General features: G+C 37.0%; 1 protein-coding gene across 1 annotated transcript in view; it reads right to left on the reverse strand.

Moving 5' to 3' along the window:
• LOC117403633 (importin-11) overlaps nucleotides 1–20039 on the reverse strand; it is a 175370-nt gene that overhangs the window by 120176 nt on the left and 35155 nt on the right. The window contains exons 8-15 of the mRNA XM_059012207.1: nucleotides 15315–15363; nucleotides 10478–10548; nucleotides 7372–7564; nucleotides 6414–6566; nucleotides 4654–4697; nucleotides 3533–3623; nucleotides 2465–2512; nucleotides 1877–1982 (exon numbers count right to left, since the gene is read on the reverse strand). Of these exons, the coding sequence (XP_058868190.1) occupies nucleotides 1877–1982; nucleotides 2465–2512; nucleotides 3533–3623; nucleotides 4654–4697; nucleotides 6414–6566; nucleotides 7372–7564; nucleotides 10478–10548; nucleotides 15315–15363 (755 nt within the window). The remainder of the gene's footprint in view (nucleotides 1–1876; nucleotides 1983–2464; nucleotides 2513–3532; nucleotides 3624–4653; nucleotides 4698–6413; nucleotides 6567–7371; nucleotides 7565–10477; nucleotides 10549–15314; nucleotides 15364–20039) is intronic.

Raw genomic sequence — 20039 nt, forward strand, 5'->3', positions numbered from 1 at the left:
ATTATTTTCAAATAATAGTTATTTTCTGCAATATGTATTTAATTATTTTCAAATAAGTTACTTTTCACAAACCATATTTATAACCATTTATCCCAGGTCTGTTAGGCATCAATCCCTAGCCTTAGTTTGAGAAAAGCCTCTGGGGAAAGCAATGCTGCTAACAGGAAACAGCTGCAAAATTAAATTTGCAAGGTGTGCATCAAGCTTGGACACCAGTATTTTTTCTGGATTTCTGTGCCCTCCGATCTCAATTAGATCTGATTTTACCAGAGCCAAGTCAAATTTGGTTTCTTTAAAAGTGTTTAAAATGTTCTTGTTGACTAATAACAGTTTTTTGAGCATTGGTGTCGGCTAGGTGTTGAAAACAGGACAATGCGGTTGTTGCTCGAGCTAACCTTGGTTGCCAGAGAAAGTCATATGGATAAATGTGTGATGATTTTTCAAAACCACAAATATAGCTACTACCCATGAACAACATTGATCCCACATCACTGCCAAAGTTTAAAATCCAATGCAGTTAATAGAAACCTGGTCAGCAATATTTAAAATATTAAAACAAACTAACACCATTAGACAGCCTTGCAGAAGTAAAACAGGTAAACAATTCACAAGAGATATGCCAACGGTCTTATGAAATGCATAGATTTCCTTTCTTATTCTGAAAAGTATTTAGCATAAATCTGATAAAAGGACCATCCAAAAATGTGAATAAAAAGAAACTTCAGAATATGGTTGCAAATAACTATTGTGACAAGATCAGTATCAATGATGAACGGTTCCAATACGAATGCCATTTGCTTTCTGTCCCTCTATTACGACAGCTGCTGTCATTTCCCGCACACTCCTTTCAGTATATTTAGAGAAGCCAATACTGAAGCTCTAGGAGGTGACAATTCATTTACTCTTTGATGCTTATCCACCTGAGCTGAAGAGATGGTAATGTGAAATTATACATCTCCCAGTGCCTTTCACATTTAAACTCTGATGCAAGCAGCGCTTTAAGTTATAACCTATTCATATTTACTACTTTCTACTCTGGTGTCCAAAACAATGCAGTTATAAAATGCAAAACACATTTCAGCAGAGTTCAATCTAGAAGCCAGCATACTCACTGTACAGTACACTGATGTGTGTCTAATGCAAGTGGGATTTACCAGAAATGAATGTCCTTCCTTCCCCCCCCCACCACGTAACGTGTGGAAATGGACGTGTTTACACTGTTTTGATGTCTAAAAATTACATTTTGTTTATACCGAAAGTCACAGTTAAACCACGGCGATGAATAAATTAATAGCACACTGATAAAATTCAATTAAACGCTGACGCATATCCCAAAATAATGCAACATTCAGCATGACAAAGGGAGATGAAGGAAGGTTTCAGTTCTGAGAGACTGTTTTGTAAGCATTATGAATAAATGTTTGTTCACCACTGCTATACCCTGTTGGAAAACATACTTTTCCTGTATTTTGTAAACGCAAGCCTACGAACTTGACAGTATATCTGTACACATTTTTTTTTAAAGCACTCGCCCACAGGACTACTGAGACACAGACATCAACTTGTCCTCATCAGTTTTAATTCACCTCGGGCGAATGTTCGTTTCTAACCCTGGTAACAGGAGACTTCCACAATTCATAGGACAATCTGAAAACTAAACCTTCATAAATACATACCGCTGAACAAGACGTTAGGTTATTTTCTTTCTCCTGGGAGAAATTCATAAGCCAGTTTTTATAGAAGGACGCAAACAAGACAAGACATTTAGTAAGCAAACAGTCTGAGTAGGTAAAACACTAAAGTATGACTTCTAGGGATTAATCCATGCCAAAATAATTAAACAAATTAAAGCAAATTAAACAGTTTAGTTTGTTACCTATTATGACTGACATGAAGTTCAGCCAAAAGCTGGATCTTGAACCACTGATCGAAGTCCACATTGTCAAACAGTTCATAAGCTGCCAGTCCCACTGCATTATAAACTGATGGGGAAATTTTACATTAACAGAATTATTAAATAAATTAAATTGCATTTACTTAAAATCTCCCTGCATGACTATAATCTGATTAGACTGTTGTGATGAAAATGAAAACTACAAACAAAACAATAGTTGAGAGAAATACCAGATAATCTTATTAATGCCTTCAAGGTCATAAAATGGATTCTGGTGAAATTGGCGGGAGGCTATAACAAGAGCTAATCTGGTAGGGTAATTATAAAGTGTATATGATTTACCATAACAAGTGACCATAAAAACACTTTAAAAACCCTAAATGTATAAAAGGCCTCAGAAGAGACAAAACCAACAGATAACTTTTTTTTAAAATTGCAACTTTAAGAAAAAGAATATAAATAAAAAAATAAATGCCACAACCGACATCCACATACCAAAAAATAAACAAATAAATCTTGCGCACACACCAATTAAAAACATGTATGATCATAAAATACAATAAACCGTACCAGCATCTTTGATCAGCAGATGAGCAGAATCCTCCACATTAGTCGGTCCTGGAACGGACAATAAAATAGAGATTACACCAGAGACACAGAGTTCCGTTTAGTGTTATGAAAAAGGTTAAGGTTTCATTTTAAGTGCTCAAAAATGTAATATTTCACATACAGCCCTGAAATATGAAGTGGATTATTATCTTCCTTCTTTAAAAGTGACCAAGCAGAAGTCCCTATTTCTGTAATATCTTCCTTTTATAAACTCAAAGCATCCAATTTGTATTTTTAAATTAAGTTGTAATTTTATGAAGGCATACTCCAAAACCTCATTAGAGATCAAAGATGTAGTCCCTTGGTCAATTTGGAACATAAATTACACATTGGAAGCAATAGAATCCGCATGGGAGGAGATGGGCAGAATCGGTTTACTCTACACAATGGATTGGTCTGTATCACTGATACAGCCTGAGATTAACAATGACACTGACCAGGTTAAAGTCTTATTTGTACCCTTCGGAAGTACACATTTCAGTTTGCAGATATTTAGCGCCTGTTTTTATTTGGAAGTATCAGAATTGGTCCCAAAGTGTATGCTGATCTATCTATAAAATGGTATAAAAAACAAAATAGGAAGCAAAATAAAAACTTAGTAGAGTTGAGTCCAAATTCCCCTTCTCATTAATCCTGCACATTACTCATCTCTTCTATTCTAACAATTTCCAAGAGTCAGTGGCTTTGAATAAATGCAATTATAAACCTAATTGGTTGCGATAAGTTAATCAAAACATTTTCCATTAAAAAATGTATTCTTCCAAATGTCAATGACCATTTTTCTAAGAAAGCAAACCATAAGAATAAAAAAGGCAATTATTTGAGAGCTACTTTTTAACTGGAGAGGAACATAACATTTGAGGGTATGTGCATATCAGCTTTGTTTATTACTCCATTTGTTTAATTTTTTATTTTGTAAAGCCAGGTGAACACATCCATACAAAAAAGTGTGCTTTTTCATTCCTGTTTTCAACATCAACGCAACAGGCATCCATTAAATACAAATTAAAAAAATAAATACAAACTTACCATGCAAATTTTGAACCATCTCTAAAAGAACAGGAGTCAGCGTCTGACTATAATTGTGGAAAATGTCCAAAAACAGAACTTCTGTACTAGGCTGTAAAGACAAAAAAAATATATATGAATAAAGCTTTACCTCAAAAGTAATCCAAATATAAATTAATCATATATATATATATATATAAGTGCCTTGCAAAAGTATTCAGACCCCTGACCAATTCTCTCATATTACTGAATTACAAATGGTACATTGAAATTTCGTTCTGTTTTGATATTTTATTTTAAAACACTGAAACTCAAAATCAATTATTGTAAGGTGACATTGGTTTTATGTTGGGAAATATTTAAAAAAAAAGAAAAAACTGAAATATCAAACAGAACGAAATTTCAATGTACCATTTGTAATTCAGCAATATGAGAGAATTGGTCAGGGGTCTGAATTATTATTATTATTATTTATTTATTAGCAGACACCCTTATCCAGGGCGACTTACAATTGTTACAAGATATCACATTATTTTTACATACAATTACCCATTTTATAGTTGCGTTTTTACTGGAGAAATCTAGGTAAAAGTACCTTGCTCAAGGGTACAGCAGCAGTGTCCCCTACCAGGGATTGAACCCACGACCCTCCAGTCAAGAGTCCAGAACCCTAACCACTACTCCACACTGCTGCCCTACTTTTGCAAGGCACTGTATCTAATATATATATATATATATATATATAATTATTATTTATTTGATTTTTTTTTTTCACACATTTTGTAATACGAGTAGGTATTTTTGGGAACTGGCAAACCTGGGAAAGGATTCCAGCAAAACTTGACCGGCATGTAGATTTTCACCTACATGCCGGGCCATACCTATGTTGGCTGTGTTATGAATCACTACCTGTCCTGCCAAATTTTATCAACACACCTTCAGTTAAAAGGTATTCTCTTCAGCCTATAGGTGGCAGTTTCAGTACCACCCAGCTGTAAACTAGCTACAAACTGTTTATTTATTTATTTATTTTATATATATATATGATAGATAGATAGATAGATAGATAGATATATGATAGATAGATAGATAGATAGATAGATAGATAGATAGATAGATAGATAGATAGAATTTTAACTTACCCTAAGACTATACTTCCAGGAGTCCCCACCTGTCTCTTCCACTGCTAAAGAAGAAAACAGAAATCCAGATGATAGTCATAATTTTACACACACCACCTGGTACTAAAAAAAAAAATCATAACAGAGGATTTACTGTACTTAGCAGTAAGGTGCCCTTTATTTTGCATACAGAAACATTTTCTTAATCTGTGCAATTCAAAACGCAAGTCCTTTTGTTAATAGACAGTTTCAGGATGACGAATCACAAAATGCAACGTAGCAGAGCTATGCCAGGTTAAAGGTTATGTTTACCTTTTGCAATGCTAACGCATTGTCATCTACCGACACATGCTTACAGAAAACTTACAGAAATATGGTGTGAACTGTGTGGATCTCCTGAATTACTTATTGCAGCAGTGCCACAGCACCAGCTACTGACTGGAATGTACTTTGCTGCTGTATCTGTAATATTGAAAATCAAGCTTTACAACTGTTTTCTTGACTTTCCCTACAAAGCTAAAAAAAAAAAAAAAAAAAAAAACAATAAACATCTAGAAGGCCAACAAAAACAGAGAATATATAATATCCATTTACTACATAAGTGAAACAAACTCTTATGGATACTGCACTGCTATACAAGGCATTTCATAACTACTTCTCCCCAATAAGACACCTTTCCTCAGAAAAGCACAATGAAAAGACCAATAAAACAACGTTTTGGATTAACTATAGTCTTATATTAAGCCATATTCTTCTTCACTAATTCATGACTAACTGCAACGCTTTTCTGAAACTGATTTTGTCTCTCAAAAGGGGCCTTATGTTAACCCTTATTGTATGGCATGTAAGTTTGCTGAGGCCTTTTAAGCAAGCAATCCACACAACACAGCGTGTTTTATTAAGGTTTTGCAAAAAGCAGGCATTTTTATAGTTAATGTTTCACTTATTCAAAAGACATTAGCCAAATTGATTTACCTGTTTATGTTTTAAGTAAAAAAAAATTCAAAGGTATAAACCGTGAAAGAAACTACAATTAAAGTAAAGTAACACAGTTAGGACTCAATGCGACCCAACGAGAACAAGTTGGTAAAGAAGTCTGGAAATCACAACTAAGAATCGCAGCTCAACCACTAAAGAGGCAATGCTTAAGAAGTTGCTCACTTCTCCCTACACACTATTGTGCCTCACAAGCTGTAAGACACCTGTAAAAACAGACGGTGACATTTAATTTTGCTTGGTCTTTAAACTAGTTTATAAAAAGATTCAGGAGGGTTCAATAGATTTTTGAAAATTGTCAATCTGCTCTGGGGTCTGTCTTTGAATGCTGCAGCTCATGGCAGAAAAGACAGATACTGTATATTATTTGTGTCTCACAACCATTTGGGGCCTTGGTGCATGATTGGTCCTAATGCTCACAGTATAGCTCCCTATGGTGAGAAGCAAACATCATAATGCCACTTGCAAAGCCAGTGCTTCGGCTCAATGCACAAAAGCATTATGCTTCGATGCATAACCCTTCTGCACTCTCGCTATACCAGCTAAAGTTGTTGGATCTCAGGTCACATAGATATTGGGCTTTCAAAGGGGACCCCAGATACCACCAGCTATGATTGAATCATCTGGTGTGATGACCACTTTAAATCAACAGGGCCAGACGAGTCGTACTTCTGGTTGAATACATCCTGTAACAAGTCTGATCAATTCAGATGACATTTACTAGGGGCTTGATTGCTGCAATTGCTGGCACCTGTAAATTTTGCTTCAATTGTGTAATTGTTTACCGAAACTTTCAGGGTCCTCCTCCCACATTGTGAGCTCCTCTTCTGTTAACAAGAAGAAGTGAGACACCAGTCTTCTACAAATCTCAGTCAGCGTTGGGTAGGTGAAGAATGCTGTTTTTATCTTGTGAGCTTCAAGAGTTTCTGGCTTGCTATCTGAAAAAAGGAACACCATTTTAATGGACAGATTAGCACAACTTAACAAAAAAGACAAAACTATAAGAATAAAAAGTTGATGGAATCATACCCACATAAATCACAGCTTCTCCAATTGTGTAACAATGTATTTCAAAATTTAGAAGATGTAGAATTATCTAAATTATTAAAAAGACAAACATACTAGAGTGCAGATCAATCTTTTTTAGTGTTGTTTTTTTCCATAACCAGGCCATTTATTAATGATTTCAAACAGCTGTGATATTTAGATCAGCTGCCATTTAGATCCAGCGAATATAAATCAAAATTAAAAAGGCAGACAGCATAACAGAATTTAATCAAATACGGTCACAAAAAAACAGTTCAACACTTAAGAGTTGCAGGAAGATGTATATATTGTAAAGCTTCAATGCTGTACTCTTTTGAAGTAGCAATTGTCTTTCTGCATGCATGCACCAATATTGTTAAAGCAATATAACTATTATTCAAATAAGACCACCTTAGTCCAATGCTATGTAAAATGTTTTTTTTCACCAACACATCAATCTCTGGAGTCAATTTTCTTTCAAAATGACAGCAGGAAGTACTAATGCAAGAAGAAATAAACACTATTTAAAGCAAAGATGCTATTTGGAAGCATCACCACTTGTGTACCAAGTCAAGAAATTGCTTTCCAATGTACCAATTAACTGTAGATGCATCCTGATAAGCTGACTTTAAAACAAAGCCTGAGAAAAACAAGAATGTATCAGCCAGAGAGGGTAAATCGAAGCAAATCAATGCATGGTTCTGCCTTAAAAGGTACCTTCAATGTTCTTTGCAGGCTTGTAGGCATCATTTTTCACAATCATCTTAATGAGGTTCAAGCACTGGACTATGAACCGCTCAAATGTAATTCCCGTGCCAGCCTCCGTGAACACATAGCTGACAGCAAACTCCAGAGAACGTTGAATCAGGGAGGTGAAAGGGTATGGGTGATACTCCAAAAAGTCTAAAAGCTGCATTCCAGAAAAAAGAAACAAGAGATTATTTGGTAACCTCCACCTCTGTACTATATGTACAGGGGGATTAGAAAGTAAGTTTACCACATCAATGATATAGTCTGTTGATGTGGTAAACTTACTTTCTAATCACCCTGTATGTTAAGTTGCCAATAAAAGCAACACCACCTGAATAAAACAGAAAACTACTGAGCCATCTAGGAGCAAAACAAGGAACCAATACCAGATGGTGGTCAGCAAGGTTGCCAAACAGATTGTTAGAACTACTACCATATAAATATGCTTAAATACACACATGCATTTAGAAATGTACAGCAGACATTACATTTTTCATGAAAAGTTGTTTTTATAAATAAGTGTATATTGTAAAAATGTACAAAATCCATTCATTCACAGTATATATCAATTCCATTAGGAAGAAAAGCATTTAAAGAAAAAAAAATTGTGGATGAGGAAAAAAGTTACAAGAATAATAGATTATTTATTTCAGCAATTTTTTTGCAAAACTCCAAGAATGCCAATTCAAAAGTATTCATACCCGGCCAAGGAAAATGAAATGAATAGCTAGTTGAGGCATCTTTGGCAATAATAACCTATTTTAAACAATTAGGATATTTATCAAATGAGCTTTTGGCATGATTCTTTAATGATTTCTGACCATTCTTCAACACAAAGTTGTTCCAGTTCATTCAAATTCCGAGGACTTCTCTTGTGCACAGCCTTCTTCAACTCATACCAAAAGATACTCAGGTCGGATTTGGATCATGACTTTGACTAGGCCATTCCAGAACCTTGATTTTATTCTTCTTTAACCATTCTGAAGTAGATTTTGATGTGTGCTTTGGATCGTTGTTGTGTTGGAATGTCCAATTGCCATTTAAACCAAAGTTTTGCAGCGGAAGGTTTCCAATGATTAGCCAATATCTTTTGGTACGCTATGGAATCCATTTTACCATGTATTGGAACTACATTTCCTGTGCCATTTGAGGAAAAACAGCCCCATAGAAGGATATTACCACTTCCATGCTTGACAGTAGGTATGTGTGACAGAAATCAAATGATTCTTGATGTTAGATCTCCCTCCCGACCTGCGAGCCAGCTGCATACAGGGAACAGAATACCCTGGACTAAATGGCACGACAGTTTATTCCCAGGGTTAGGTGGAAGTCAGACATCTAGAAAGGGGGAAGAACTACGATATACAAACTGAATGACCAGGACGGAAAATGGCGTGGCATCCATGGATTGGAGGAGTGGATGCGCTCGTTGACCAAGGGGTCATGGGTGACGTTATAAAAAGGGGACGTAGTGATGCGATCTGTTCCTTTGTGAATGGTTATTTTAAATGACCAGAAGGAGAACCTGTGCTGTGAGTTTTGTTTGTTTTTGTTTGTCATTAAAAATACTGTTTGTAATTATTTGGACGGCTAACACGATCTGGAGCTGTCGCCAAAGGCAAGCACTAAACCCAGACCAACAACACTGCACTTTTGTTGTCACTAAAGAACTGCATTCACCACGAGCACTAGAGCACGCACTGTGGACTGGTGTTTGTGTTATATGTGGGTGAACTGAAACAGGACTGTTATTTCGAGGCAAACCCACGGATTATAAACAAGCAATACACGCCGCTGTATTGCTTCATTAACATTGTTATTGTTTACTGCTATTAGCTATCAGCCATTGACAGTAGGGGAGAGAATGCAGAGGTTACCAACAAATAACTTTTTTAGCTGCTGTGAGACCACCCAACCAGATCTGTTTCTGCTGCAATGATAGATCGAGGGATGAGTCATCATTCAGTAAAAATATCTTAGCAGAGCAAGGGATATTCTTCTCAGGAACAGTGGACAAAGTTGAAAAGACACAATCCCAAAACACAGCAACAGGACAGTCCCAAACCATATGTAAAAAGGAGCCAACGGTATCTAGGGGACAGTATGCACATGCAGGGGTAGGGATAAGTTTCATTTGGTAGCATCTACAAGGAGTTAAACAAGTTCTATGAAGATCATTAAAATGAAATCAGCTGATGGTTTGGATTTTTTGAAGCAGAGCTTAGATTACCCCAAATAGTTTCCCAGCAGATTTCAATAGATAAATCTCTATTCCAGATAGTGTTGACCACTAAAGGTTGGGTATGTAAACTTTTGACACTCTCTCTCTCTCTCTCGCTCTCTCTCTCCAAAAGTTGACAGTAAGTTAATGTCCTTCCTAAAACGCTGTAGGCTATGAAGCAACACATCCAATGTGATCTTTTGAACTGCTTCTATTGATTATTTTAATCTACCATTAAGCTACCTTAAAATACCCCAGAAAGGAAACATTTATAAACTAAAACACGATAACGGTAAAATGATGACCGCAAAATCCAGTTTAAAACTGGGAAAGGATTAATTTGTCACATTTTCTAATCCTACCATGGAGCTCAGGGTGTTTATAATGTCTAGTGCACGCTACTGAGAGCATTAAACTCTGACAAACAGTAAAGTTGTTTCAACAGTGAGATATTACTTTCAAAAGCGCATTCCTTCCCCACCACACCACACCACACCACACCACACCACACCACACCACACCATTCCAACAGTAGAAAATGATTATTTTTCATCCCATCACATTTACTTCAGGTCAAAATGCACGAGAAACCATAAATCACTGTTATTTGTAATTTTGAAGAGTTGATGTATTACAATACTGTCTGTTTTAAATCACTCAACATAATCCTAAAAAACCATAAGGCTTGACTCGATTAACTAAATCAAACACGAATCATGGACAGATGGAGAAATTGTGCATTGCTACAGGAAGTCTAATACGGTTAAGATAAGCAGAGAAATGCTTTATTACATGTATGGTAAGCATTTGCTGTACTGCATTATTTATTTATTTATTTTGCTGGTCACTTACAACTTTTGTATATAGTAAAATGGTCTTCTCTAGCTTTTCTCTGCAGTTGCTGTCTGGGCCAACTTGTCTGCCTATAGGAAAGAAAAAAAAATAGGTTAATGTTATATACACCAACTTTCTGCACCAAAGCCTGGTTGAAAACAGAGAATATAATTAAAGCAATAAGGCACGAGAGGGCATGGATTGTGCTGGATATTGTCACTTCTTGGTGCGCTGTTAGCCACAAAGGAGAAATCTATAGTTTCTAAAGGTTTATTAACATTTTAAAGGTGTAACCTTTTACAACAGAAAATATTCCCTATGAACTTAAAATAATATTTAAGTAAAAAAGTTTTTTTTTTTTGTGTCAGTAAATGCAATACATTTTTTTTGATAAAGACTTTAACTAACTATAAAAACCTTGCTTAGATGTTTTTCACTATATTTGTATATTTATTTTCAGAAAGCCAGTCATTTAAAGCATTTAACGCCCATTTTGTTTGTTTTGTGATACTAATTTCATTTCAAGTTTTTTCTAGCACGTCAATGTTACATTTTTGTACTTGCAAAGAGAGTGATTGCACAGTAGTAAAGGAGAAGAGACAGTGAAGAAAGAATAGAGTCGGATGCATGTAGTAATGTATATACTGTCTAAAAATATCCAGTTAAAAATTAAGGAAGAGTCAGTTTCACAAAACGACAACTGACACCAAGTAAAAGGAGGAAAAATCAAACTGAATATCTGACAACAAGCCGATCAACGTTACAGATTATGACTGGTATGTACTAAAAATAACATACCAGAACAGCATCTTGTTTAAAATAGCAAACTGGTTCGTATTGCAAATTAATATAAACTGGTAGATATGAAAAGACACCTTGATGTCTTCAGTATCTTCCATGACAGCAGGTATTTTGACAGGAGTTTTCTTAGATTTTGCGTGGCTCAGTGGTACGTGGTTAAGCACAGGTACAGTGATTTGCCTTTGTTCCGAAGTAGTTCCTAATCATGACATTGTGCTGGATATTGTAATGGCTTGGAACACTGAAGGACAATCAGCATGCAGCATTCTAACACTCTGTTTTATAAATCGATTATTAAAAAATTACATTAAATATTAATAATGCAGTTTGCAAATTCATTGGTCCCTATATAAAAAAACAAAACATCCCCAGTGGAACCGGGGCTGTGCAAGGGGAACGGCACATTGATTGGCTTTAACTCTACTCTAAAATCAACAAGGGCATCCAACATATTCCCCATTGGTGTTTATCGAACCAGTATTGTTTAGAGTTTGTGTATAGAAAATTCCATATGTATTCAACATGTTAAACATTTTAAATGTAATGTTTAAAGTCAGAGGCAGCAGCAGTATTCTCTGCACAATTAGAATGTAGATGTTCACACAGCAGTTTTCAACAAAGGATATTTTAAGAGAGTCCAGAATAATGAGGCACCAATGAAAATATTTTTTTGCCTATGGTCTTCAAGGACATTCTTATGCACAAAGATGATAAAATGAATAGACCTCTTCCTAATTTAAAATCAACATTTAAAATGGCAGTGGTGTAAACAAAATCAATTTTAGGTAACAGTTTGTACTGGTCAACATTTCTGAATATCATCACATGCAGTTGCAAAGACGACCTAGATTTGCCCCTTAAATGCTCTGATTTTAAATGCCTTTTGATTGTGACAGCTAAATATTTTGTTATTTATTATAAAAATGGTGCAGAACATTAGGTTATTATCATAACCCTGTTTCGCTGAAATAGAAATGTAACCATTACCTCATGGGTATTTACCCTTAAATACCGTCTAACCTGAATAGATATATCTCAAAGCTGTACACACTGCCTATGACGCAGTCGCGCCCACCGCCGAGGGCATAAAAAGACTGCTGACACAACGTCATCATTTTACCTGTTTGCACGAAGAGAGTGTCCTTAGACCAGTGGTGGCCAATACACCGATCCATTTTGGTGGATCTCAACCAGTATGCTATGACCAACAATTATTAGCAGGATTTAATATAATAGTGTCCAATACGCAAGATATTTTCACGTTTGAACCTCTGGCTCCCTGTTAAAAATGCAGTCTTGCCTGCCACCAGTTCCCCTGCATCCTGACAAAGCATGCAAAAGACATATTTTCATTGATCATTTCTTGTAGCCGACATATCTGGACTTTGTTCATCGCAGGTTTCTTTGGAAAGCTCTCCAATCACATGAAAATAATTTGTTATTTTCCTCATCTTGGTTTGACATGTTTTCAAACTGTCTGGAAACAAGTAGCCATCTCACTGATAAAGCAGTAAAATTGGCAGGTATGGCATTTGTAGTTTTTAATGTGTGATAAACAGACATGAGATCTAAACACTGGTCAGTAGCAGGCCGGAATCAGACAAAACTGAGCAAACCTGTCCCCATCAGGCATGCGTGCCTGTAGGAAACTGCTGCCCAGCTTCTCTATTCCTGGGTGTGTGGCCCTCCCTTGGTACAGAGCCATGGGGTGAGGACGCAACCACCTCTTCTAAGAGAGGGTAATGGGGAAGAGCACTGTACAGGTGAGGGACTCGGGAGCGCTCTGTAGAGCTGCAGGAGAAACGTTTTCCAACGTACACTTGGAGAATGCACACAAAACCCGCAGAAAATGCAGTTTACCAGTGCCTCCTTTGCGTGCTGCTGCCTCAGGCAAGAAGAGCATCTGCCTGTCCACAGGCACATTGGCCTTGCATATGCCACAGGGATAAAACCCAGTCATTATGCAATAGCAAGCAACGTACCGAAGAATGTACAGTTGCTGCCTCAGCTTGCTAAAAACAGCAACTGGACTGTCAACAAGGCCTGCTCAGTACCAGATTGGGGATTGTAAAACCCCGATCGGTAGCAGGTCAGAACCAGGACTGTACAGGTCTGTTTGGTACCGGTTCAGTGCCTGTAGCACCAGGTTGGTACGGTAGTGTACAGTTCAAGCAGTGGCCTCTTGACCACTGGCATAAGCTCTATCATTACAGGGACAGCTTAACCACAGGGGAGGCGTCATCTGCCTCCACGTCCTCAGATGGGAATGCCAGCTCCTAGAGATGAAGAGCGCCTTGGAGAAATGCGTACAAAACTCGCAGAAAGAGGTCTGATGCAAATAGCAAGCAATGTACAGCAAGACTGTACAGTTACTGCCTCAGCTTGTTGAAAACAGTAACTGGACTGTCAAGAAGGCCTGCTTGGTACTAGACAGGCAGGCTAATTTTGCATGTGTCACAAGGATAAATCCCAGGCATAACGCAAACAGCAAGCAATGTACAGCAAGAATGTACAGTTGCTGCCTCAGCTTGTTAAAGACAGTAACTGGACTGTCCACAAGACCTGCTTGGTACTAGACAGGCAGGCTGGAATAACAAGCAATACTGTTCGGTACCGTTTCAGTGCCTGTAGCACAGGGTAGGTACATTTTTGCACAATGGAGGTTCCACATGCCCTACGCCCCCTCTGCCATTCTAGATAATGCCCCAGCCAGGGCTGGACACGCCTGCTCAAGCAGCAACGCCGCTGTGTAACAGGGCGGGAGCTGCAGCTCCTATATACAGTACTTACTGTAACAGGGCTGGTGCAGTACACAGCACTTGTAACAAAAACCCTACACTCTCAGGCAACACAAGCAGCAACGCTGCTGTACGGTATGTTACAGGCTAAAGTACTGTAAAAAGATAAAAACAGCGGAGACCCAAACCAGGTATGGTAACCTTACTTACTCTTAAGTACCTGCACGGTGCCTAAGCACTAGTACAGTACTGTACAGTAATTTTGTATGGTACCCACGGCACAGCTGTACGGAACATGGTACCCACAAAACGGTGCAAACGGTACAGTATGGTCCACGCGGTACGGTACAGTGCAACGGTGAACAATGCAAGGTACACGGTACGGTGCATGATACACGGAGCACGGTACACACGGTAACGTGCATGGTACAGTGCAAATGGTATGGTGTACAGGGTACGGCACGGTGCAGAGGTCACTGCTTTACCACTAAGAACGGTGGTAAAGCAGTGACCTACAGTTACCGAAGAAGCAATATACAGGGATGTCCATCTGTATAGCTTCTGGCTTAACCAAACACAGCCCTAAGACTGGAGGAAGCACACTGTTAGAGCCCCGACAACCATCGCAATGGCACTGCAAGCAGAAACGAGACACTGTGGGGGGAAAAACTGCAAGCAGCTTGACTCGGTCTAACGCAAGACAGTTGAGCCCAGCAGCCACGTTAGTATTTCTGTGGAAAAAACTGAAAATACAGAGAGAAAACATTCTTTCCTTACACAACACAGTAACCAAACAATTACCGTTATTTTAATATAGTTTTTATAACAAAAACATTTTTATTTTTTTATTTAAGCGTCAACCGAAGCTAGCAGCTTAAGAGAAAGCACAAGTAGCCGACTTAAGGCCTTCAATCCCAGGGAAGCTGCAGCAGAGTTGCCGGCTTCCCGCGGGGCACAAGGCCGCTGAGGGACTTAGACGAAAACCACAGCTGAGTGCACAATACGTGAAAGAAAAATTACTATAAACACGTAAAATAATCGCAAGAAGTGTAATACACAAGCGATAAAGTCAGATATCAGTGTGCCACTTATCTGTCCGTAGAACGCTCTCCTTGCTTCAGGTTGGTGAAAGGAAAAATGATGATGGTGCTTGTGTCAGCAGTCTTTTTATGCTCTCTGGGGCTGGGGCGGGTGTGACTGCATCAGAGTGCATGCACTTTTGATATATCTACTCAGGTTAGACGGTATTTAAGGTTAAATACCCATGAGGTAATTGTTACATTTCGTACTTGATAGATAAATTATTTTATACTTACAGCACTCCAAGAACTGCTTTAGTCTCTCAAAAACTGTATTGAGGAACCCCTAAAAGAAAGCAGAGAAACATTTGTAGGTATTCATTTAATTTTTTTTTTAAATCTCTGAATATATCTTGTTGCAAGGTCTGTGATAAATGTTTTATTATTTTTATTTTTTACTGGAAAATGCTTGAAAATTAGTTTTGGAAAAATCACTTCTGTACCAAATATGAAACAATAACACTATGTGTTTAATCTTAATACAGCAGAAATTGTATTCAGATTACCACATGGCAACCATATTAGGTCAGGGTCAATGGAGGATGCATACAATGTAGTTGCCTTTGACTCAAAATTATAAGCACTACCATGGTCCGGTGCAGTAAAGAATTCTAAATTTAACATTCCACCTTTCGTCTCCTAAAAAATAACTTCAAATCTGCAAATTAATTTTAATTCAGCCAAAGCAGCAAGTTATATCCCCTTTAATATTTCATAACAGACTTGGGAGGGACATGAATTGATTTCCCAGTGAAGTAGTGAAGTGATGCGTAGGCAGCAACCGCACTCAAGGTCACACTCCAAAAATGCTTCAGACAAACTTGTGCATTACATCTGTCATCACAAGAATATTCCAGCACAAACCTAGGTCCGAGTATTTATTTCATAGCTGTATTAAGTAATGGAAGCAAAATTATACAGAAATGAATGAATGAATGAATGAATGAAAAAATAAATAAATAAATAAATAAATAAATAAATAAATCTGGGGGGTTACAAACACAAGCAAAGCATTTCCAATGACAACGTGTATGGTGGCTGTCATTTGAATGTAATATTTTAAAAGGTGTACTGTTTATCTGGAAATAGTCCTGTGAAGACAAATATGGCAGCTATATTAGGACAGAGACACTCCGTAACACGATCATACACACCATAGCGTAGATTACTATAACTGATGGTTTTATAGTAGTGTTCAATATTCAAGCACTAAAATAAGACACATCTATTGAATTTTTATGGACTTCCTTGCACTAAAAATATGGTACACAATGTATATTTTACTCAATATCAAGTTTATCCAGTTCCTTGCTTATTCACGTTTGGCTTTGTAAAAATTCACAGATTTATTCATTTTAAATTAATTTCATACCGGCATAAACTAATAAAAATGGACAACTACATTAAATGCGGATACATACAGTATATCGACTTTGATTTATTTTACAATGACTTTACAGAGGGCATTTATGAAACAGAGCAAACAATCTTATTTCCACATACTGTAGTTGATTGCTTCTTGTCGTGCATAGCCAGCTGCAAACAGAACAGTACAGTTGCCTTGTTGAGTCTAAGGTTCTATTCGTCACATTGCAGCACAAAGGCACTTTAAAATCGAGTCCAGTGTTTATCAACCTTTAGGAAAGTCAAAAAACTGTCTAATACACACACACACACACACATCAAGATAAGCACAGTACAATCCTGAGCATAAATTAGTTAGATATGTAAATAGCGGTATTTCTTGATAAACTGGGCCCAATGGGCGATATGGATTTCATATGTAAGCCGATGGAAGTCGTTTACACTAAAATGATCTGTCTAGTTCTAAAAAATGCATCCTTTTACACATAATGTTCTCCACCTTCACGTGGAGTTATTGCTCCGAGGCTTGGGCCAGCAGAAGCATTTATATTTTTGCTGGAAATCATTGACAGCTTCTTAAACAGCAGGACAATGATTGGTTTTATTAAAAAAGCTTTTACAACTCGATAGGCACAACATGAAGAGAACAAAATTCTTATCAAAAGAAAATATCATTTTAGCACGGTACCCAGTGTCATGTTGCTGTACTCTAACTAGAACCATAAGGCCAATTGTCACACAATATGATCTCCTGCAAGTTATCTGACTGCATCTGCCAGACCCTTCTGTTTGTTTCCTCAACTGAAAAAAAAAAAAAAAAAAAAAAACAGAAAAATGTATGTCTAGCTAATACAGTAATAGCGTCTCATTTCACGTCTCATTTTACAGTGGAACCTAAGCTAAATGTTTTATTTGTGAAGTTACCAGGAAGGAAAATACATGTGGTATTTCTGTCTTGGGTGGGTTCTGACAACATTTTGTCAACATCAACACTTAGTAAGTAGTTTGTTTTAAATTATACACATGTTTAGCAATACCATGCATCAGCATTGCAGTATGATTTCTTTACAAAGAAAAAAATAGTCACTAACTTTTCATAGCATAAAAAAAATAAAAAAAAATCAACCATGGTGGTATAAACAACATTTCATTTACACTTTCATTTTTCATTATTGATGATAACAACCCCCACCCCCCTTGTGGATAGACTGGAAAAAATCAGGCTCTCTATGCCCTGAAATATCAAGCACTTTGGGAACCTCTCTGGTTCTGACCAGCATGACCTGTATGGAACTGGCACAGAATGATCAGTCACTTAGAAATTAACAACCTTTAGACACTTGTCTTTATTAAGCAGCTTGCCTTGACAATCAAAAGCATTTATGAAATGTGTTAATGTTTTTTTCAATGCACTTAAAAACGGCAATAATAATAATAATAATAATAATAATAATAATAATAATAATAATAATAATAATAATAATAATAATAATAATAATACACTAATAATAATAATACACTAATAATGAGAGTATGTGACATTTTCTAAAGCGGTAGAGATACAGTAGCTTGAAGCTATTGATTTGATATTAACTGGTCAATTGTGAGAAATGGAATATCGTTTTCCATTTAGCATGCATAATGGTTCCAGGGAACAAGGAATTAACCCTCACAAAGATGGTGCAGTATACATATCACAATAAAGAAGTCTAGAGTTGGGGAGAAGTTAACTTCCATTTAAACTTAAATGCCAAATCCATTCTGAAGTGATCATCTATCCATTTTTTATTAAATGATATAGGCCTGAGGCTACTCCAAATTGTGATGTACTTGAAACCTACTGCAGGCTAAGAATAACGATTGATATTGTTTGTCATCAGTTGCCAAAGAGGAACCCATACTGAGATTTATTTTATTATCATCAAAGCCTGTCCTTCTGGAGTCTTTAGAATAAATCTCAGTTGCATACAGTATTCTTTGTTGTTCGTACTTTCCATAATTTCTTTTCAGATAAAAGAAAAAACATTAACGTCAATCAAAGTAAAACATTACATCTAGCAAAACATTTTAACCAGTATAAAATTAGGAAGAAACACAAATCGGAACTTTTGATCCCTGCAAAGCTTTTACTTTGTTTCTGTTCCTCTCAGAATAATGACTTTTGCATTTGCACTTAGTTAAACTAGGATCCCAAGACAGTATGCTTGTGAGAATTTGACAAGCACCATTAACTGAAACTGCCACACTGACAGTGGGACTCTGACACTCGAAAAACCTTCGAGATGATTTGTAGCTTCCATACCTTGAATGGGTTGCGACTCAAAAGCAAGCTAAGAAGCAATGACAGTATGGGCTGAATCGCAGTCTGTAATATCCAAGAAACAAACCTGAGCGGGGAGACAGATGTAACTGGGCGTCTGGCTCGTTTGAAAAAAACAATTAACACTAACTTTCCAAGCCTAACTAAAAAGCAGCACATTCTTATTCTGGATTTGTATGGGTCTCCCATGATTAGGGCCCTACCTATTTCACAGCTGTGAAAAAAAATGACACAGACTGTGAAATCTGGTCTATTTAGTGTACTGCACTAAAATCCAATTAAATTATATGTGCTGTTACAGGTTCCTGATGCGATTGTTAACATGTTTCAATTTAAAAAAGAAAGCTCATCATGAAGTGGACAGGATTTATTGATGGACACTTGACAGCAGCCAATAACCAATTGGGGCTCTACTCCCTCAAATAAGCAGGATTCCAGGATCTCCATTGGTTGGCACAGTTCCCAGATTTTAGTAAGAATTTACTTGTCCTTAATTATCACCACTCTTTTTAAGGATGGATTGGCAGAATTCTCCAGGTTATAGAACCACATTGAATAATAGATACGATCACAGCCAAACCAGCTACACGAGGTGTGTCCCTACTTTAATGCTGTAAGATATACCTTGGTAAGTACTAGACGTGCACTAGTGAATATTTAGTGTTGCAGTAAAGGATTAAAAGAAACATCCTCCTAACACCTTGGATAATTGAGGTACAATGTACATGCAGCACTATTCCCACCTGGTAACAGTGGTAATAGTAACAGTGTCTCTTGGATCAGCTCCCTCTCACTGAGAACAAGTGTAAGTTAAAAGACAAGCTGACAGAATTTTGCAGTAGACCTAAAGCAATACCTAGTGCTACAGTACTTACACAACCAGTACAATAACAGGTGCCATGTTATTGGGAGATAAACATTTAAAAAAAAACATGTATTCTAATAGTGTTTGCTTATCTTCATGTTTGAATCAATCCTTGACACATTTTAAATAAAATCACCCATCCATCAAGAATAACACCAATTTTGATTTACATCACAAAATGACTAGATGTTTGCTAAATGTTGCACTCCATTTATATCTTGATTTGAAACTACAAGGAGATTAAATGATACTACAGTATGCAGCTATCACTGGTAATGTACTGGCAATGTATACTAGCTGAAACCTACTGTAATACTACTCTTATTACACTGCAGCTCAATGGAATTCCCGTGACCACTCAGGACAGAAGCTATACAAAACATTCAGATTAATACATAGGTGGTATGGACTG

Source organism: Acipenser ruthenus, chromosome 1 (assembly GCF_902713425.1).
Source record: "Acipenser ruthenus chromosome 1, fAciRut3.2 maternal haplotype, whole genome shotgun sequence".
NCBI classification, from domain to species: domain Eukaryota; kingdom Metazoa; phylum Chordata; class Actinopteri; order Acipenseriformes; family Acipenseridae; genus Acipenser; species Acipenser ruthenus.